Source organism: Cryptotermes secundus, unplaced genomic scaffold (assembly GCF_002891405.2).
Source record: "Cryptotermes secundus unplaced genomic scaffold, Csec_1.0 scaffold598, whole genome shotgun sequence".
NCBI classification, from domain to species: Eukaryota; Metazoa; Arthropoda; class Insecta; order Blattodea; family Kalotermitidae; genus Cryptotermes; species Cryptotermes secundus.
The window spans coordinates 150,332-173,022 of record NW_019723311.1 but is presented as its reverse complement, the minus strand read 5'-3'; the positions used below and the strand labels follow the sequence as shown (position 1 = coordinate 173,022).

The 22,691-nt window shown below is 41.5% G+C and overlaps 1 protein-coding gene across 5 annotated transcripts in view; it reads left to right on the top strand.

Moving 5' to 3' along the window:
• Nucleotides 1–22,691, top strand: part of LOC111861795 (transient receptor potential cation channel subfamily A member 1) — a 160,229-nt gene that overhangs the window by 31,003 nt on the left and 106,535 nt on the right. For all 5 annotated transcript variants that reach the window (XM_033750456.1, XM_023846649.2, XM_023846648.2 and 2 more), the window contains exon 2: nt 3,615–3,898. In XM_033750456.1, the coding sequence (XP_033606347.1) occupies nt 3,677–3,898 (222 nt within the window). In that variant the 5' untranslated portion in view covers nt 3,615–3,676. The remainder of the gene's footprint in view (nt 1–3,614; nt 3,899–22,691) is intronic.

The following is a 22,691-nucleotide window of genomic DNA, read 5'->3' as shown; positions in this document are numbered from 1 at the left end:
TGGTGTACACAAATGGTCAATAAATCCATTTCCTTAATCCAAATCACTTCTATAGTCACACACTTAAGTACGTGACAATATTATTAAAAATTGTAAAAGCTGTGAAATTCTGGAAAATAATTAGTATTTATACCGTATGTGGCCCGAGTGTATATTCTTTCCCGGAAGGCTCAATCGTGCAGTGCCAATCTTCATCACTGTGTCGTGGTTTGGGAAGAGTTTAATACGTCAAGCGAGTACTATGCGGTCCGTGGCGGTAAAAAAAAAATAGAAAAAATTTGTAGTGTTATATCATTTTGGTTTTACAGTCTGAATTAAGTCATAAGCAAACATGATTGAATGTCTTTCTTATCGTGCACAAATTTTCGTGTGTCATTTAAATTGTTAAAGTACAAGGTGTTACAGAAAATTAACTTCTGCAGAGCTAGATGGTTCACGACCGTCCCATGTATGGATATGTTACTGCGGTCTTATCTTTTGTTGGTTTTTAAAACGTGATATTATAATTAAACCTTACTGAATCTGTAAAATATAAGCATAATCTATATAACAACTGAGTAGAATTTCCGCTAAATTTTCAACGGAACGGTAGTCTTTCACAAAATTTAGCAAGGCTGTCTCATTTGCTTTTCCGTTTTTATTCTATTGCGGAGAAAGTAATTCAAGTATTAATCGAAGATTTGAAAACTTAATATTTTACGGCGTTCATAGCTGTTTGTTTAGAAATCTCTACTTGCTGCTAAAAGATAATGAAGATTAACAGAGTTAACTAAGACAAGAAGCCTATGTTTATGAACACTGTGAAGGATTTGCTAAATATGCAACAGAAATGACTGACTGCATGTCCGCATGTTCTGGAGGCTGTTCGGTGAAGGAAGGTTTTCGAAGATTTAATGATGTTGCATAGTGTTTGTGTAAACCGATAAACGATTACTACATACAGACACATAAGCTCCTTTTCTACAGATGAGGTTATTTTCACTGTATATCGTCACATTTTTATTTCTACAGATGTACTCATTTTAGCTGTTTACCGCCACATAAGCTTTATATATACAGTTGTATTCATTTCCACTGTATACCGTCATTCGAGCCTTATCTATACAGATGTACTCATTTCCGCTACGTACCGTCATACAAACTTTATATATGCAGTTGTATTCATTTTCACTGTATACCGTCATTCGAGCCTTATTTATATAGATGTACTCATTTCCGCTACGTACCGTCATACAAGCTTTATATATACAGTTGTATTCATTTCCACTGTATACCGTCATTCGAGTCTTATTTATACAGATGTAGTCATTGCTGCTGTATACCGTCATGCAAATTTCATTTATACAGATGTAGACAGTTCTGACGGCTACAGCTGTAGAAATAAGACTTGAATGACGGTATACAGCGATCTTCTGCATTTTTGGAAATTGTTAGCTTTTTTTTTTTGTGTGGGAAAATCTGCCGCTCATAAATATGTAATAAGTCGTAGCAGTAGAAGTTTAGCTTTACTTTAAACTCCGTTGCTAAAGTGGTCTTTTATATAGCTTATTTATTAACTTCAGTTAATTAAACGAGTTTTACTGTACAACGTCATGGCTTCTCGTCAAAATCATACAACTGTCCAGGTGATTGATGAGGAAGTTTGTTGGGGTCTCTTTTGTCAGAGGAGTGCTTTGTATTTTATCTAATTAACAAATGTCTTTCCAAGCGACATGAAAGTAGTCAACCGAAGCTAATGTCGAAGGTTTGTAAACAAACATTATATTAATAATTTTTATCTAGAGCGGAGTCATAATATTTCGAAAATTTTAATTTTATATAAGTATTAGTGTGGTCTGAGTCACAGACTGTTTTATTATACAGTCCTGCTGATGAACGCTGGGCGCTAAAACCAAGTGCTGTGGAGAGTACGTGAAACTATGAATGAGGGAATAAGAAGAGGATAGCGGAAACCACGTAATACTCTTGAAGTAATATTATTAGGCTGATTAAAACGATTGTAACAATGTGGATAGAATTCATAGCACGAACTCTGTAAAACAAAAGAGCACAAATTTCTTTCGAAAACATCATGGGAGGATATCACGTGGAAGACCTAGATGTAAAGTGAGAATTATAACAAAATGTACCTTAGAGAAATCGTGTGTGTGTGTGTGGATGGGAGTAAACTGGCCGGAGATAGAATTCGACGGCGGATTTTTATAAACATGGCAGTGGATTTTTATGTTTCATAAATTATTGGGTTTCATTGGCCAGCTGCGACTACATGAATTCAGTTAGACAGTTACGTTGTTATTTAGTCATTATAACAAATGCGATTTAAATTTTCAGTGAAATTTACAACCATGTTAGGTGGGTCCCTTGTTACCTCGGCATGGCGCGTCCTCAGGTTGCGGATGTAGGAGACGCCCTCCAGGTATGGAAGGAAGCTGCGAATATATTGAATAAGCAGTCGCTGACAGCCGACAAGAGGTGGCCATCCAGCTTGTGGTTGGGCGTGTGGCTGACAACTCCTCACCGTAAAAAATAAGCTTGTTACGAAAATGCTCAAAGAGCCTTGGACCGGGACGGATCCTGTGAACATAAACTGAGGGTGTTTGAGAACAGGGTGTTGAGAAGAATATCTGGACCGAAGAGAGATGAAATGACAGGAGGTTGGAGAAAACTGCATAATGAGGAGCTTCATAACTTGTACTATTCTCCAAGTATAATTAGAATGACCAAGACAAGGAGGATGAGGTGGGCAGGGCATGTAACACGAATAGGGGAGACGAGGAATGCATATAGGATATTGGTGGGAAAGTCAGAAGGAAAGAGACCACTGGGAAGACCAAGGCGTAGGTGAGTGGACAATATTAAAATAGATCTTGGAGAGATGGGATGGTATGGATTGGATTGATCTGGCTCAGGATATCGACCAGTGGAGGGCTCTTTTGAACACAGTAATGAACCTTCGGGTTCCATAAAATGCTGGGAAATTCTTGAGTAGCTGCAGAATTGGTAGCTTCTCAAGAAGGGCTCAGCTCCAAGAGTGAGTGAGTAAGTAAGTGGAATTTACAAATTCAATCTTGTATATGGACTGGCACAACTGTCACTCATTGTTTCACCTTCAGACTGCAAGGAAGATCGTCTCGGGCTGTTATTAAAGTCCCCGGAAGAGACGAACCAGATTTTCTCGATTCATAAGGATAGAATGCAGAAGAATTCTATAAAACCGCATTGAAGAGTTTATTGTTCCAGGTCTCCCAGACACAATACACGACACACAGCAACACAACTAAATTTAGAGACTTCGGAAGTAGGTTCGCGTAAGATTTATAACTCGCTCAAATTTTGTTATTTTTTTAGTGAGGTTAAAACCACAATGGCCTATCGACCGTATTCTGTAAGTGTATTCGAAGGTGAGCAGGATTGTGTAGCAGTAATGCTCTAAAACTGTATTCCCTAAGTAGCTGCTCGAAAATGGACCCAGTATATACGGGGCCGCGAAGCGTAAATACAGTACGTTCCGGTATGTGTATACGAAAATCCGTACATTGCTTATAGCCTGCATCTCACTGTACGGCACTGCATATGCCGGAAAGTCTACCACAAGAACATTTTGTTCCTTTCAGGTTCGAACCCAGAAGAACTTGGCCCACTTTTGCAGGGAACAGGTGGAAGAACACTCGGCAACATGAATCACCAGCAAACGGATCCGTGTGGAGGAGGGAACAGTCCCCCCAGTACCAACCTGGGTGGTGCAAGGAACACGACCATGTCAAGCCCGTGGCATCTGCTTCACGCTATGAGAGCCATGCGGATTGCATCTCAAGATCCATCAGCGGATTCAGCAGACAATTGTGACATTCCCCTTCGGGAAGAGCCTCCCGGGAAAGAAAACGACAGTAGTTTTGGGGTGAGTAGATATATTATACAAAGCTCTCAAACTGTGGGAATGAGGTCATTTCTCATTCAGTCCTACAAAATCTGAACAAAATGTTTTAGTTTGATTGGAAATGATCTGAAACTGGAGTCTTGTTCATGTCACCGCTATTTTGGAGTCAGGACTGCGGATTACAAAGGGGCCTAGTGTTCTGTCGGGTTTCTATAGTGGTACTTAAGGCGTTGTCAGTATATTGTGAGAACGTTAATTGACGACACACGTTTTAAATTGGCTATTACGAAACCTTTCACAGGGAAACCTGATACATAGTAACCCACTGGTACCTTGATACAGCAGACTTTCAACTTCTCCCTTCCTTATTTCCTTTTCTTTTCTACCCTCTACACAGAAGCTTTAAAGATGCTTCCGAAGTTCCGAAGTTAGATCGATACATTTATCTCTTCTTCTGTCTCCCTATGTTTTCCCCCTTTGGAACTCAGGTGTGTGTATTGTTTCAGTATACTGTCGTCTTGTTTTCTGTCTGTAAATTGTCTTCAATTTGACTGGAAATTGTTAGTGGTTAAGGACATTTGTATTTCGTAGAATTTTAAATCCTTTCATTCATTCATTCATCAATGGCTCTACAGCCCTTTGTTGGGCCCTGGTCTCTTCTTCAGTTTCGTAATCTTCTTTATGCAGACGGTAGACTCAAGAGTTCCTGCCTACAGATCCGGAAGTCCCGGGTTCCATTCCCGGCGCTACCAGATTCTCTGAGAAGTAGTGGGCCTGAAACGGGGTCCACTAAGCCTCGTCACGATAATTGAGGAGCTATTTCAAGAAAGTAGCGGCTCCGGTCTAGAAAACCTAGATTAACGGTCGTGGGGATCCGTTAAGCTGACCACGCGACACCCTCTATCAGCTAAAGTTGGCACTAACTTCGCCGACAAACGGCGGTCGCTCGGTCGGTATACTTCGCTTGCAGACTACAGGCCACGAAGTTTTTTAGACTCCTTGGACGAGTGATCAGCCCTTAGCAAGGCCTCTACCTACACAGTGGACAGCACAAACACAAAATAAACGCATACACAGACATCCATGCCTTGAGAGGGATTTCAAATCCTTACCTATTTATTTTCCATGATCATGTTGCCATTTCTTTTGAAGCGACTTAAATTTTGAGGTTAAAAATATGTCATTAAATAACCTACATGTCAGTCAATCCTATCCAAAGTAATTTTCAAATATTAATGTAAGTACTGTGATGATGACGATATTGTCAACCTCTCAGATAATTTCATTTAGGAGTAAAATCAAACACACTAAATTAATGATAGGCACATAGATTGTAACCCGTCAGAAATGGAACTGAAGAGTAAACGAAGACCTCTCTTTATCGAAAATTTTCTCTGATTCGTAGAAAGTGGTGACAATACGATAGTTTCTTTTTTAATAAACGAAATGTGTTTGGCACGGAAATCGAAAATAATAACAAGAATTCGATGGAAAATGATCCCCTCCAATAAGTGTTGATTTCTGTTTATATAATTTTGTCACGTGACTTTCGGCTCTTCAAGTAAATTTTCTGAGAATGGGCAATCTTGTCACAAATGGGAAAATATTAAACTCAATCCTTGATAAAAAAAAACCTGCTGCAAACAAAGCAGTGAGAGAGAGAGAGAGAAAAGTTATACAAAATAAACATTGATAGAGAGAGAACTAAGTTGTGTTGATCACTACATGTAATTTGCAGGGGTTGGACAAAATAATGGAAACTAAGAAATTGAACAGAATTTATTTATGTAGGCTACTGTGAAAGAATTTAAGTTGCCAATAGTGAATGTTCTTTTTCCGTTTGCTTACATTCTGTAGTGTTCGTGTAAGTGCATTAGTGATTGTGTTGAGTGAGAGTCCGTCTGAAAGTGTCGGAAAATGAAAGCCTTGCCCAATGTTGCAAGAGGACAGATCGTTGGTGCGCGTTTAGCTGGGATACCTGTGACAAAAACTATCCCATTATTAGGCGTATCGAGAGCGTCATTTTTTTAGGTTATGTCGGCATACATGAATCACGGGAAGACAACATGAAGGAAAAGGAACAGTGGGACAAAATCAACACTGACAGATAGTCAGTGTACACTGAAAATGACTGTTCCGAAAAATCACAGAACTGCTGCAGCAAAGGTGACAGCACCCCGTTTCCTCCAAAACAGTCCGACGTGAGCTTCATACATTTACGGAAGGGCTGCAATTGCTAAACATCTGTTTGGCCGGGTTTGGTCATGTGGAATTTGTGGTGGACGAAGTGGCGCTGAAGCAGGTTACCTCCGGTTACTAAAGTTTCCCCTGACAATCTTCATTCCATCAATTGCTCCACAATCATCATCTATCATCTGGGGCTGGTACAATAGGCCAGTAATGGCCGCTGTGCCAAGTGGACTCGGTTTCACCCAACCAAGAATAAAGAAAATGCTCAGATGCACGAACGATAATGTCACGATCATGAAACACAACTGGAAACGCGTGCGTGATGTTGTCAGATGAGTCGCCCTTCACGCTGTTCCCTACATCAGGAGAACACTCAAGGAAGCCTACAATCCGAAATGCCTGCTTCCAACAGCGAAAGACGGAGTAGATTCTGTGGTGGTTTGTGCAGCGATATCGTGGTACAGTATTCTGTTGGTGCCGTTATTAACCTTCATGGCCGAATTACTGCACGGGAGTACGTGGACAGGTTGGATAATCAGGAGCATCCCACGATCCAGACATTATTTCCGAATAACGACGCAGTTTTCCGAGACGACAATGTCCGCGTTCACACAGCTGGACCTATTCAGTCATGGTTTGATGAGCGTGGAGGTGAACTTCAGCATCTTCCCTGGCCAGAACAATCGCCAGATCTGAATATTATTGAACCACTCTGGTCAATTTTGGAGATTACAGTGAGGAACAAATTCCCACCTCCAATATCCCTAAAGGAACCTGAAGATGTTCTTCAAGGAGAGTGGTATAAAATTCCGCAAGACTGTTCAAAACTTGTACGAGTCCATTCCAAGAAGAATTCCTGCTATACTGAAGGCAAAACTTGATCCAACACCATATTAATAAAGAAATACGAACAGTGTCCAGAAAGGCCAGAAAGGCAATCAGGAACTGAACAAATATGAATCGCAAGAAATACTGGGGATCCTTGACTGGACTCAGGCAAGCATAGGGACTCATACGAGGACCCTCTGCTAAAAGAGCGAAGGAACTGTTGAAGTTAAACAGGAACCAGCTATGATGAGTGGTGGGACTACTTACAGGACACTGTCACCTTAAAGGACACCTCTTCAAACTAGGACTAAGTATTAGTAGAGGTGTCAAGAAGAAAATGAAACAGCCACACATATCCTGTGTGAATGTGAGGTCTTAGCTTATTTAAGATTACGTCACTTGGGTCAATACTTTATGGAACCAAGTGATTATTTCGACGCCCCCACGTACAAAGTCCTGCGCTTCATTCGAAGCCCAGGATTGCTGAGAGGATAATCAAAAGGGGAAGCATAACAGATCACTGTAGGTCGCGGTGCAAGGGCCGAGGAGGCCCACCCCTTATACATTCATTCAATCATTCATTCATTCAATAAACGTTAAAATGACATTCATGGAAGCTGTCCCCGTGAATTATTCATTTTCTCCAAATTCCTGTGTTAAACCGAAATATGTGTTAAAAATAAATGTGATCAGGATTCCTGGCATTCTGTTGTATAGTTTTACTTTACTCGTATCCTATAAAGCTGGATAGGTCATTATTTCTGTGACACAGGACATGCGAAATCTTCCATTCTCCATCACGATCGGTACGCCTAAGTAAGTGGCTTGGATTAATTTAGTAATGACACTACTCCACCTAAGAATATTATTACGAATAATCGCTTACTGAATAATATACTGTCACTCGTTAATGACTAGACACTAAGTTTGAATTGCTAACTGCATTTATTGTACTCCTGAAACTCATAAGTATACGCAACTATAACAGGTTCACTGATCTACAATTCACAAATTACTGTATTTCAGCACACATAAAGTCTCCTATGTCCTAACCAGTCGTTGCCTGGTAACGGCTCCTAACAATGCAGATTCCTCATCTTCCATGCTCATGTCCTTACTGGTTGTCGGCTGGTTTTTAATTCCCCACGACTGAAACCGACCATTGGCAACTCAGGTTATCACTAACCAACACTGTCTACTCACTGACTGCTTTCATTGGCTGTCACTCGCTATAGTGGCTAGAAAGCGTGGTCTTGTTAACCACTGATTCCATTGACAGCGACCCGATTTTGAATCTTGGAACGTGTGAGGAGATCAAACATGCCGATCTATAGAAATGTAGCGGAAGTTATTAATGAAAATCGGATTTAACCTGATGAAAGATAGTGGTTTAATTAAACGGAAGCATTCCCGACAGGAGAAATATTGTGGTCTACTTCATCATCGTATTTACACTCCCCTTTCTCACAAACTCGTGTATTGGTCTCTCTCTCTCTAAAAACCTTGAATTTCTGCCCTGCCTTCTAGCAGCAGAAGTATTAATACTACACTTTCCACATTCTTGATATGATGAGTGAACTAGCTGAAATACCCATTCTCCACTTGAACTTCTCTTAAGTTAAAGAAGTAAGTAAAAAAGAAAGGGAAAATGAGACGATATAAGAAACTAAAAATGTAGCGAGAAGGAAAGGGAATAAAAAGCGAGAGAAAGATAGAAACAAACAAAGAAATGCAGAAGATTTCTATTCGCATGAAGTAAAGGGTGGGTATTCAGTTGAATGATGAAGGAAGTGAAATAAAAATAGGAAATACAAAAAATTGAAGGAAACGGCAAAGAACCGGAAGACTTGGGACTAAAAATGAAACAAAACCTCCAGTATATAACAAAAATACACCGTGAAAGATAAACATTCGAAGAATAAACACATTTTTTTTTTTTTCCATTGGCGCTACAGCCCTCATTTGGGCCTAGGCCTACCTCCATGAAACTCTCCGTTTCACTTCGGTTTACTAGATCTTACACATACGGTAGGACTCCTTGGGCGAGTGATCAGCTCGTCGCAAGGCCTCTACCTGTAGACAAACACAGAAAAACGCACACACACATCCATGCGCTGAGTGGGGTTCGAACCCACGAACCCGGCTTCCGAGCGAGCGAAGACAGTGCATGCCTTACACCGCTCGGCTACCGCGACCGGCAAGCATAAACACATCTGTAACGATTTCATTGTGTGAGTGCATCTCACATGCATAATGAATTTATAAGGGTTAGACCTCTATATACACGTATGCTCTCATGTGTTAAAATAATGTAAGGCGTAAATTTTTAACAGATCATTTATTGAAGGGACAAGAATAGGACATACACGTAACAGATGTGTAAGTGCCATCGTCTGATGGCGGGCTATTGTCATTACGGTAATGAACATTCCACAAAAGTAGGGAATTTATTGGCCAGCTAAATAATTATCATGTTCTCAAGGAAGATGCTAGTATGAAGAAAGCAGTTTTCTGGCATGTGGCGCCGTGTAGATATTGTGTTAACCAACGTTTCGGAAGAACGTATGGCCTCCATCTTCAGGAGAAAAAAGAAGAAAATCCGCGAGCGAGGATCCAGCGTGAGCACGGCGCCACATGCCAGAGAACTGCTTTCTTCGTAGAAGTTTATGGTTTGTAGTCTAGAGAGGGTAGATTATTTTTCTTGTTTGGACATTACTAATGAGAAAGCATGTTGAAAATCGACGACAAATAGTTTTTCTACCTCCATCCTTCACCCCTCCTTTTCTTTCCTATATTTCTTTCATACCTTTACCTCGTTCGTTCATTTCTTGTTAAAGAAGTTAAGTTATTCTTTATCCTTCAGATGGTATTGTTTCATACCCATAATTGGCACTTGTGTACGTATACGAAAACTTCTACAGCGTGAGAATACACACACACGGGTATATACTCTAAAACAAACACTTGTACGCACGCACATATTTCCTCTGGAATTACATAGATCACAATGAAATTATTAACACCTTGAAGCGAAACTTATATAAATGATCATTAAGTTATATAATATCGCGTAATCACAATTAATTTCAGAATACAGGCTTTTATTCTTTGCTTTCGTAACTGAAATGGAAAATCACATTAAGCTACCAGGTTACATAAAATGTTTTAGTGTTTCTATAAATTGTGTAATACGTCATATACTTCTGCCGGAAGGGATATTCTAGCTCTTTGAAGAAAAGGGTAGTTAAAGAACAGAGGTTCATGACTTAGCGGGTTAATGAATATTTCACAACTTCCCTTTGTTTATGATGATTAATGGAGTGGAGTGACTGAAATGAGTGATATCTGCGCCTGCAATCTTATTTAATACTGACCCGTACATTTTTATGTGAAGTATTTCAGACATATCGCTCTGACATCCACTTATCCCACTCTTCTTTCGTTAGTGATTACCAATTAATGTCGAGGAACTATACATCCACTCCCCGTATGTTTTCATGATGTAGTGCTTAATTACTTAAGCACAAGGACAACTTTATCCTCAACCTTTTGGTATCTAAAAGTAAAATAATGAACATCAAACTAAAAGTGGGGCTATGAAATACCTCTAAATAATAACACTGAGAAACCCAACTGGACGCTGTTAAAAGGTCCTATTGTTTCTGGCTTTTGTTACATGGCTCAAAACATGGATTTTGAGAGAAAACCATACATTTAAGACTCACTTACTTACATACACATGGAGCTGAGCCCTTCTTCAGGAGCCGCGAATTCTGCAATTACTCAAGAATTTCCCAGCATTTTATGGAACCCGAATGTTCATTACCGTGTTCACAAGAGCCCTCCATTGTTCCCAATCCTGAGCCAGATCAATCGAATCCATACCATCTCATCCTATATCTAAGATCCACATTAATATTGTCCACCAACCTACGCCTTGGTCATCCCAGTGGTCTCTCTCCTTCTGGCTTTCCCACCGATATCCTATATGCCTCCCTCTTCTCCCAATTCGTGCTACATGCCCGACCCACCTCATCTTCCTTGACTTGATCTAATTATACTTGGAGAAGAGTACAAGTTATGAAGCTCCTCATTATGCAGTTTTCTCCAACCTCCTGTCACTTCATCCCTCTTCGGTCCAAATATTCTGAACACCCTGTTCTCAAACACCCTCAGTCTATGTCCCTCCATTAATGTCAGAGACCAAGTGAAGTGGCAAAAGTAGAATGTCTACAGCAGTATATACGAATGTATAAGATTACGTAAATTTCCGAATGGGCGTAGAAGATATACTGCAGGTATTTTCAATACACCGTGGAACATGTAACTGTGAACATAATACGAAACAACACTTAGGAAATACTGGATGAGACAAATTATAAGCATACCGAAGTATCTATGGAAGTTTTTATATATCTGAAATTATAAATACGTGGATCTTGTGAAACTTTGAGTTCCTGTCGCACAAACGTAACCTAATGTCAATCTGTACTTGCGGAACTGTGCTCATAAATGTTGTATCAATGGCATGATCATTTTACTTTAGAATTCCTGTTAGCTTTACGACAAATCTATGCACTGAAAGAGAAAGCAGGCGTCTCGAACTGTCTTCAGAATGCCTTTGCTCTTCTTTTTTTGAAGTGATATATGATGTAATGTGTCTGGAATCAAGAAGAAGCTTCTTGGAAGTGTTCTTTTTCTGAGTAAAAATAGCCACTATCAGGATCCTTTTATCAAGGTTCTCAGAGAACCACTTAAAGAACTTCCTGTCAGAGCCATTTTCGGTTCAGTTTCATGACCTACGCGTTTAAGTAGCTGCTGTAATCTCATGTCTTGTTCCTATCGAATTATTTATCGAATCTGTCAACAGTAGACTGTAAAACTGTGGCAGTTAAAGGACTACGCATGCTCCGGCATTCTGAAGCCGATGTCAAAAGCGCTGAGTTCGTTTACAAAAACGAACAGGCTTCGCCTTTGTCAAATGTACGTATCGCACATGTAACATATTTTCTTTTTTTGCTAGTGGGGTGGGACTAAAGTCCCTTGTACTGCGGTCACTTCTGGCCTATCGTACCAGCCCAGATGATAGGGTGAGGGTGATTGTGGAGCAACTGGTGGAATTAATATTGGCAGGGGAAACCGAAGTACTCGGAGAAAACCTGCCCCAGCGCCACTTTGTCCACCACAAATCCCACCTGACCAGACCCGGGATCGAACCCGGGCCGCCGCGGTGGGAAGCCAGCGACTAACCGCTTGAGCTATGGCGCGACCCTTACATGTAGCATAAGTCGACATGGTTATGGGGAATGCCATTTCTTACCGGGAAGTGGTGAGTCCGAAAAAAAAAAGTGATAATTTGGAATAAAGAACCTCTCATGGGGTTTGAGATGTGTCTCTAGAACAGAGCCACATCTGTATGTAAATCTTGCAACTGTTTACTGAGATCATAGCGCCGCCTAAAAATTCCATTTGCATTAACGGGGTTGTCTCTTCGTTTCGGTTGCCGGTATATAGAATCGGGACGGACGGCATAGAAAACACTGCCTCTAACATTTCTTCCACTGAAGAAAGCAGTCTTCTGGGATTTGGCACCGTGTATACGTGGTGTTAACCGACGTTCCTCCGAAACGTCGGTTAACACCACATATACACGGTGCCAAATCCCAGAAGACTGCTTTCTTCATAGTCACCGCCGTGAAAGCCTCAAATCTTACATTTCTCCCACTGTTGCGCGTTTCTTCTCTAACAATACCTCCACTGTTGTGTCAGCCTTTGTTGTTGAAGAAACTTGTCTACAGAGTCACTGCCTAGGAACGGACGTCTCCTCTGCTCCAACAGACATGTCACAATGCTATACCAGCATTCACATGGATAGATTTAGGAAATACGTTAAATTCCTGGTCAATCTAGCTGGTAATACGTACCGAGGTTCTAACCGGTTACCTCTGGAACACAACTCACAAAGTAACCGGCACATAAATTTCGTCTGAATGTGTATGTTATGGATGAACTTCGAAATTCTCAGTATCAGCGTGGCCTGACTAAGGTCGAAAACAAGTGGAACGTTCGAAATATGAGCAAGACAGTATATTCATATGATGCTGACGTTATACGGATAATGTTGCCGTCAGGCGCACCGGTCGGGCTGATGTCCAAAACACGGGCTATGTTAGATTTGAAACTTTGTAAGTGTGACTTCCCATTTCATGCAATTAGCAAATGGAATTCTGCACTGGATTTGCCCTGCTGTCTGATGCCGACATCACGAGTCTGAACAACAAAATCCCAGGGTTGTTCATATATAATTATTATTACTATGCCTTGCGGCTGTTGACTCGGCACATAAATAATAGAGAATTGAATTGTTATTATTATTATTATTATTATTATTATTATTATAAACACTCGCTAATTCGGATCAATTGGGGAGAAGGGGGTCATCCCGATTAGTGAAGCAAAAGGTAGCCCTAAAGACAATAAACACTCAGATCACAAATGAACGTAAAAGTTAATGATATAAGTAGTGCTGATGAAAATAAATATCACTGTAGAACCTTTATTTATAAACTATAAAAAACAGATCTGTTCATCGACAGAAGACTCAGAAGTTGTGCTTGTTTTTGAACGTAATAATGCAGATTGGAAGAAACTATCTCAAGTTTTGTCTGAACGGACAAGTGGCTCATCTGCCTTCCTAAATTCCACGTGCTCCTGGGGCTCAAGACCAGATATTTATTGCTCCTCGACTGTTACCGTCTTGTTTCTGTGGGACGCCCTCTCTGACGAGAGGATGGGTCTGTCTTTTGCATATGCTGCTGGTCCTTGCCAGCGCAGTGTTTCTCAGGTCCTAGTCCCTTGGGACTTGCGACCATATTTTACTGTCTCACATTTGAGACTTCCCTTTTACAGGTGTTGCTGGGCAACGTTGCCGAGAGTTGTTTACTGCTGCATAGCAACCGCGGCATCACCCGCTACGTCACCGCAGGGGGGCGGGGGCGGAGTATTGACTGGCCTGTTACCGTAGTAGCGACAGCGCTCCGATGTTATTACGTCACCGCTGGCGGGGAAGGGGATGTCCTCCATAGCGCAATACGTCACAATATTTTCGCAAAACATAATTCAGCTGACTACCAATTAGTGGTCATAACATGAAGAGAAATTAGTTTTTATTAAAAAAAAAGCTAGAAAACAATGTGCCACCCCAGAAGCCATTTGCTTCCATGTCACGCCGGCCGGGCGTTTTATGTTGTAAATAAAGTTTAGTGCGCTTTCTGTGTAATGGAACAGCATGGGAGGTCGGCATCTCCATTCCGCTCAACATTTGCGTCTGACGTACAGAGACCTCTTTCTTCCTGGAATTAGTGACTCTGAGTCCTGGAGTGCGCAGTTACAGCCTGTCAATTTAAACGATGTTTACTCTACTACAATGATTGCGATCGTTACTGAAATGGTTAAAAAAACTGTTTGATGAAGTTATCTTTCCGGCAAGGATAATGAGATACTGGTTTAAAAAGAGATCGATAAATTCACTCAATTTACTATTACACTGTTACATCATTAAACATCACTGACACGACATCATTGGCCGCATCTCATAGCATTGCGGATGCATCGTGTCAGGTGTTGATAAAACCAGTGCTCCATAAGTTTCTGCTGATGGTTTGCAGCAAGCCTGCAAAGAATGCTCAGACTCTGACAAATGCGATACATGCGGCCCTCCTAGTGTTCAACTGAGACGGATGACAAGTCTCCTGATGACGGCTTTATTACGGTCGCCAAAGGAAAAGTCATTTAAAAGTGAAGAAAGACGTCTTCTGGCATGTGGCGCCGTGTAGATCTAGTGTAAACTGAGGTTTCAGAGGATTTTTCTACCCTGAAGATGGAGGCGATACGGTCCTCCGAAACGTCGGATTACAGTATATCTACACGAAGCCACACCCCAGAAGACGGTATTCTTCATAGTCATCGCCATAAAAACCTCAAATCTTTAATCTAAAAGACATTGCAAGTATTTCTCCCATAGTGAGCTTACCGTTACTGAAGATGCCACCTATACATTTCATTTAGAGAGATGCTCTACATAAATTATTGAAATCCAATCAAAATCATTATAGTATTTTTCGAGAAAATCTCGATTTTGTGGTTAAGAATCCTGTGAAGGACCCATATTTTTGGACTAGAATGTTCACATTCACCTGGCACGCCCTATGATAGATCAGTTTTTTATGCCTAATATGAGCTATTCAGGCGTTAGTGAGGCACACATCCTTACATGCATAAAGACAAACTCCGTGGCCTGTAGTCCGTAAGCGAACTATAAGGACCGAGCGACCGCCGCTCTTCGGCGAAGTTAGTGACAACTTTAGCGGATAGAGGGTGTCGCGTGATCAGCGCAACGAATCCTCACGGCCGTTAATCTCGGTTTTCTAGACCGGAGCCGCTATTTCCTTGAAACAGCTCCTCAATTATCCTCACGAGGCTGAGTGGACCCAGTTCCAGACCCACTACTTCTCAGAAAATCTGGTAGGACCGGGAATCGAACCTTGGATCTCTAAATCTGTAGGTAGGAACTATGACCACTAGACCAGAGAGGCGGTCGCATAAAGACAGACACCGTTCCAAGAACGACTTCTCCGTGCTGAGGAGTGCCGAATCTGTCAAAATGTCAAGATCAGTGTTTTCACGATCACACTTCTTTCTCATATACACTATGCTGTATACGTGATAAAAGTAAAAGCAGTAACCCTGAGATCGAACCCTATCTCTTTCCCTGGCCTCGCTAAGAAGCATAGGAATCCTGTGACTGGTGTGAAATGTTATTCCTCACTCCCTGCAATTTCTGCACGAGTCAGAAGTTTCATGAATTTCACCCAGTGTAACTCTTTGTGATAATGAAAATTCCCTAATGGAATAACTCAAACTTGCTTAGCCTGCACTAGGTAACAATCCTTATGCTTCGCTTTATATTTGTGCTGCACACGATTAGTGTTATGGTTGACTGAAATCGGACCGAATGTATTCTGTTGACAGTCACGTTAGTACTGTGTCTAGGCCGTCTAGGCACCGTTCTTGTGAACCTGTGACGCAGGCAATGGCTTTACGGTCACTCAGCCTGACTGTTAGGCAGCTACTAACGGAGCTCTGGGGTGGCGTTGCTATATATAGTTGATGGCTAATATTCATTACGTAAACACAGGTGGTTCCTCTATGCCTGACTCAGCCGAGAGACTATTTAGACATTTTTACCAAAAAGTTAAGATATTTTATGACAAAGAAGCTGGATGTTATGAAAATATCTGCACTTCAGACTAAAATATAATTTGTGTAATTGGTTAAGTGGCTTAGCGGCCTGTGTTCATTCATTTCCAGACTGTTACGGTGTTTTGCTTTCCGCAGAACCTTTGAGCTGTGCCCATTTAGAATTAATTAAGTCTGAAATTTGAATCTTTATAGACAGTGCCGGTCACGGTAACCGAGCGGTCTAAGGTCTGAGCTGTCTTCGCTCGCTCGGAAGCGAATCCTGTTCGAATCGTATACAAGGCATGGATGTTTCGTATGTGTATATGTTTATTCTGGGATTATGTTGTTCTGTGTTTAGGTAGAGGCCTTACGACGCGCTGATCACTCGTCTAAGGAGTCCTACCGTCTGTATAATGATCATGAAATTGAAAATCACAGGTCAGGGCCCAAGGGGGTTGTAGAGCCAGCGAAAAGAAATAGACAGGTCTCCTTGGACATGAAATCAGCCCGTCGCGAGGCCATTACCTACACAAGACAGCACAAACACAGACAGACATACATCCATGCCTCGCGTGGGATTCGAACTCAACGATCCCAGTATTTAAGCGGGCGAAGACGCCTTAGACTACGCGGCCACTGTGATAGCGCGTCTCATAGCATCAGTTCCTAAACACGTGATTTATAATCATGTGATGAGTTTGTTTTGGTTGATAATCCCATTTATGACTACATAGTTTACCTACTGGACATCATTCCCTCTTCCTGCCTCTTCGAAACCTGAAGTTAGAACTCATCGTTTTCACATAAACCAAGTTGGATACAGATGGACGGACGCAGTGATTTTAACGGGCGATCGGCTGAGTTGTGAATTTGCTTCAGCTAGCAACTACAAATCCATTTATATTCTTAATATTTCTTTCAAATGATGTGAATTTGTTGTACATAATAATGTTTTGGATTACTTTAAATTTAAATTAAACCCCCACCATCATGGTTTCACTGAATCTAACTCTACCGCTACCAATTTGACAGCTCATTTTCATTTTATCTGAACGAAATTTACTTCAGTCTTAGAAGAGTTTTTGACCTCCTGTATCATATTTTGCTCTAACTCTTAAAAAAATAGGCTACAGTACATTCAGAACAAAAAGTTATGCACCATACTGTATGCAGATCGCTCTATGGGCCTTGATTACTGACGAACTCCAGCAAGCAGAGCCGTTCTACAAATCACACGGTTGCAGAGCTACTCAAGAAATTCCCATTATTTTATGATACCTGAAGGTACATGACCGTGTTCTCAAGTAAGATTAATGCAGCCCATAATGCCGCACCCAGTAGCTTTAAAACCAATTTTATTATTTTCCACCATTCTACGGTTAGCTTCATGAAGTTCTCTCTTCTCTTCAGACCGTCGGATCAAAACTTTGTATCCATGCCCTGCCCAGTTCATGCTCCTTGATGTGGTCATCCTGATATAGGACGACAAAGGGGATACACAATGCAGCTCCCCACAGTGCATCGTTCACTTCACTGTCCACTAAGTAAATTTACGAGCGAGACCGAGCATCGAACACATTTAACGGACCCTGACCAAGACACTGCAGATCCGGTGGCGGCGACACGTCCACAGTAGAGAGCGTCAAACTGTCCTCAGTCAGGCTGTCCTGTCGAACCCCTGACCAAGACACTGCAGATCCGGCGGTGGTGACACATCCACAGTAGAGAGCGTCAAACTGTCCTGTCGAACCCCTGACCAAGACACTGCAGATCCGGCGGTGACGACACATCCAGAATAGAGAGCGTGAAACTGCTCCCAGTCCGTCAGGCTGTCCTGCTAAGCCCCTGACCAAGACACTGCAGATCCGGCGGTGGTGACACATCCACACTAGAGAGCGTCAAACTGTCCTGTCGAACCCCTGACCAAGACACTGCAGATCCGGCGGTGGTGACACATCCACACTAGAGAGCGTCAAACTGCCCTGTCGAACCCCTGACCAAGACACTGCAGATCCGGCGGTGGTGACACATCCACACTAGAGAGCGTCAAACTGCCCTGTCGAACCCCTGACCAAGACACTGCAGATCCGGCGGCGGTGACACATCCACAGTAGAGAGCGTCAAACTGTCCCCAGTGTGTCAGGCTGTCCTGCCAAAGCCAGTTGTATATCAACGCTGCTCCGAAAGTAAAACATTCACTTAAATTAGAGTGTAATATTATAGATACGGGGCAAGCAGAATACAAAATAATTAGATAATAAAAGCGACGGTTCCCGCTGTAGAAGTAGGTATTAACATTGACTGGCGAACTGATTGATTTCGCCTGTCTGTGCAGCAATTCATCCAGCATGTTCCGGTATTTTAATTTACATTCGCTTTAACAATATTGTTCAGGTTTATGAAATTGTCTTTGTTTTCCTTTTCTATATGTCTGTATTACTAAGTTCTTAATACATTGCAGCACATTCATTTTACAGAGGTAGCATAATGTGTGACGTAGGTAGATGGGTACTAAATATACAGTGACTTTTCTTTTTTCTTTTCTTGTGAATTTCGGCTTCCTCCTCCCACCTATCAGGTCGAGTCGCAGAACTGAAGAACAGTGAGCTTGATAGTGTTCAAATACGTACAGAAATCTACTTCTCTTTCTTGTATCTCTGACCTCCTATGATGTGGACAGCAGACCCGATCTTTGAGACATCTTGCGACGAATGAAGTTTCTCTTCTCAATTTCCGGTCGCATACCAGATACTGGTGACCGAATACTTGCATAGAATATGAATCTTAAAGTAGAGACGAAAGGTTGGCGGTAAAGCTGCATGTAGTAAGCGCATTTTCGTAACTTTTTTCTGATGAACACAACAAAAATGTCACTACCTGTGTTTTTCCTGCGAGGATAATCCTTGTAAAAGCCTTATAAAGGTTATGGCCGCCTTCAGTAAGCATTTATGCGTGTGGCCATTGTACTACTAAGAACGATTTACAACAGCATTATACGACTATGCTAGTTTCCTGTGCAATGGAAGTACGCCCAAATCATAATGATACCCAAACCCGGAAAACCAACCAAAATCAGTTCGTACAGACCGATAAGCCTACTGCCCACACTATCCAAAGTATTCGAACGACACATTCTTAAAAGACTTGTNAGGATCTCATTAGATAAGCACCAGAGAATCATCGGAGGATGATACCTGCTTCAATATTACACACACCCATCCCTGTTACTAATTACTCTATTTATGTGTGTTGAGTAGATGGCAAATTTAAAAAAAAAATGTGCTTATGGTCTNACGTTCAGCAGGCTTTTGACAAAGTATGGCACAAAGGATTACTGTATGAACTAAAAATGAACCTATCCGCACAATTATAGTATTATACAATTATAGTATAGTATTTTGACTGAGAGACCGTGTTGAAGACCGATATTAAGAAGTTTAACATTAAGACGCTTCTCATAAAACATTCACATGATGTGAAGATGGGAGATGGATGGAATTATATCAGGATCGTTTCCAGAGCTAGCCAATTCACTGATTTCCTGTTGACAGCATGTGACGGGTTCTTTGTACAAAATGGACAATAATAATCATAATACATCTCGATAGAACATTGACAGTCTTTCGGCCCCATTTGAGTTAACTTTTGTAGTAACTGTTTGAACCTGGCAGCATAAGTGACAATCCTGTAAAATATTCTTACATTAATTATATATTTATCGTGTAAAATAATATTTCAGAATTAAAGGACTGACACTGCTTTCATTCCCACAACCATGTCTTCATTTAGGAAACAAAACATATATAACATGTGGTCATATCAGTGTTCGCGTAGAAGCAGAGTGATTTTTTGTGTTCAACGATAAAACCGAACCATTGTAGTATTCTGTATGATAATAAGGGAAGATTTATGTACATATAGCTTATCTTTGATAATTCTCTGCACAGATTATGAAGCTAGTAAACTCTGTGTGTCTGAGTGCATTGTCCACAGATATACCTTCGAGGAGTTCATTGATAAATGTCAAGGTCCAAATGTTGGTGACGCTAATAATTTTAACGATGCGTCAATTTCATATAGGATATGAAGGCAGTTTGCCGATCAGAATGGCCGCGCGTTCTGAGGCATGAACTGTCTTCGCTCGCTTGAACGCTGGGATCATGGGTTCGAATCCCACTCAAGGAATGGATGTCTGTGTATATTTATTTTGTGTTGTTATGTGTGTAGGTAGCGGCCTTGCGACGGACTGATCCCCCGTCCAAGGAGTCCTACCGAGTGTGTATAGGATTAAGAAACTGAAAAAACCGCCAAGGTCCAACAAAAGGACTGCAGAGCCATAGAGAGATATATGAAGACAATTCGAGCTACTCCCCTCTCCAGTTAATTGGTTGCCTTTACCCTGACATCCGGAATGAATACATGACACGTGTTTTCCTGTGGGTCTACAGGTTTCTAGGAAGACAAATACAAGGTAGGGGCGGAAAAATTGTACTCCATTTGGGCGTACAAAAAGCATCCACATATGCTTCTAGAGATTCTGTATCTCCATACATGAGGGTCTTGCCCTACATTATGGCTCAAACCGAACGTAAATCAGCTCAAACACTTCGTTGTTCCAGTATATTATTTAACAACATAAAATAAGACAGGGGACGCGCAAGATAAAAGCCATCACAATGAAGGACGCTTCGGGTCGTTCTTTAGGGTTTTCTAACGCTGTAAGAACAGTATCATGTGATATGATATGCAGTACACGTGTTATGTGTTCCCCTATGTCCTTTCGCTATGCGATAACGAAAAATATTATCCCTTTTAAGTGTAGGCATATATCGGTGAGATATCAAGATATCAAACATTTGAAGGATACTGTAACGTGTATACCTAGGCAAAGGCTAGGCAAACACATTTTCTAGGTTACGCAGCCAACAAAGGGAGCCGTTGCTAGGTAAATACATTCCTGACACAGTCAATTATAGAACGTCGTTTGCTTGGTATCGAACATTTTAATAATCGCGTTTTCGCTACAACTCAGTTGTGACAAAGGCATTTCCATGGTAACGAAGTCCTAGAGTACTGAAATCCCGGAAGACGGTGATTTATACTCGGCTCTCCCGAAGCTATGAAGTCAGAAGTGAATTAGTGTATCCCGTGTGGAGGAGGGGTCGAATACCTCCACCGTAGCCTTGAGAGTCGTAGGAGGCGACAAAAGGGAAGTCTCAAATCTGAGGCAGTAAAATATGGTCGCGAGTCCCACAGGACTCGGACACGAGAATGAATGCGCTGGCGAGGGCCAGCAGCAATTGTACGGAATGGACCCGTCCTCTCGTGAGAGAGAGAGAGAGAGAGCGCCCCATATCAACAAACCCGCAACTGTCTGACAGTAATAAAAGTCTGGTCGTAAGCCCGAGATGGGTGCTTTATTCCAAGACAAACTGGGCGACTGACCGTCGATCGTAATATAAGACTCAGAATTACAATTAGTGTGCTTTCAAGAGACAGACATCGTTCAAGGCAGTCCAAGGTGTGAGCAGGAATTCTTCGTTCGTCATAGTGGAAGATGATCGTGGTCCAGTAAGGAATGGAGCGATTCGTAGACAGTCAGTGATTATAAGCTGTCAGAATTGAGTGTAATTGTCAAAGAACACCAATAAATCCATTCATCTCAACTAGAACCCGTTATTTTCGTCACGCGTAAACCCCCCCCCCCTTACACATGACAGTATAGTAACTATGCTGCTCCAGAAATGAGATGCAGAATGGAGAGGGTTGTCGTGAATGCATGACTCCACACTGCGCTTTTCTTCCTTATGAAGGCAAACCGTACCCTGTGACAAGACATTTTCAGATACGCACATTCACTGCATTTTAGTGGCCACTCACACATGTGCTGTCATATTTCGAGAAACTTCATCCTGGTCCATACTTATTATCCGTAATAAAGAAGTAACTCAATTTTCATGGTTCTCTTCAATCCCTCCCGGCAAATGGAGGTATGGTACCTCGATTAGAACACAACAGTTTTCTTTTGATTGTCCTTTCCAATTCAACATTCATAAACTCTCCCATCATCCGACGCTCTGCAGTCTCTGTACTGACAGCCCATCAAATAATTATGCACAAAATAAAACTGAATTATCAGTTATTATTTACAATTGCTTTGTCTTGTAAACAGAATAACAGATTACGCCCTAGAATATTGGGATGCTCGCTCGCTTTTCACTTGAAAAAGGCAGAACCTACGAAATCCTGCCTTAAAGATTTCACAAAAGCTCCCAAATAGAAACTACACTCTCACTGCCACCTATTGTACGTGACTTAACGCGTTCGAGTCCGGAGGCTTCCAAAATGAATGTTCCTTGGAATTTGTTTACAACGCCGTGCAGATGTGGCAACCTATCTTGCATGTTTGTGAGACAGTGCAGTCTAGACATACAGTTGCAGGCGTTCTGATACACGTAACCTGTTTCAGCTTTAAGTTTCTCAGGGAAGTGACTGTGAAGAATATTATCTTCTGCATCATAATGCAACAGAGTTCCTCCGAAACGTCAGTAAACAT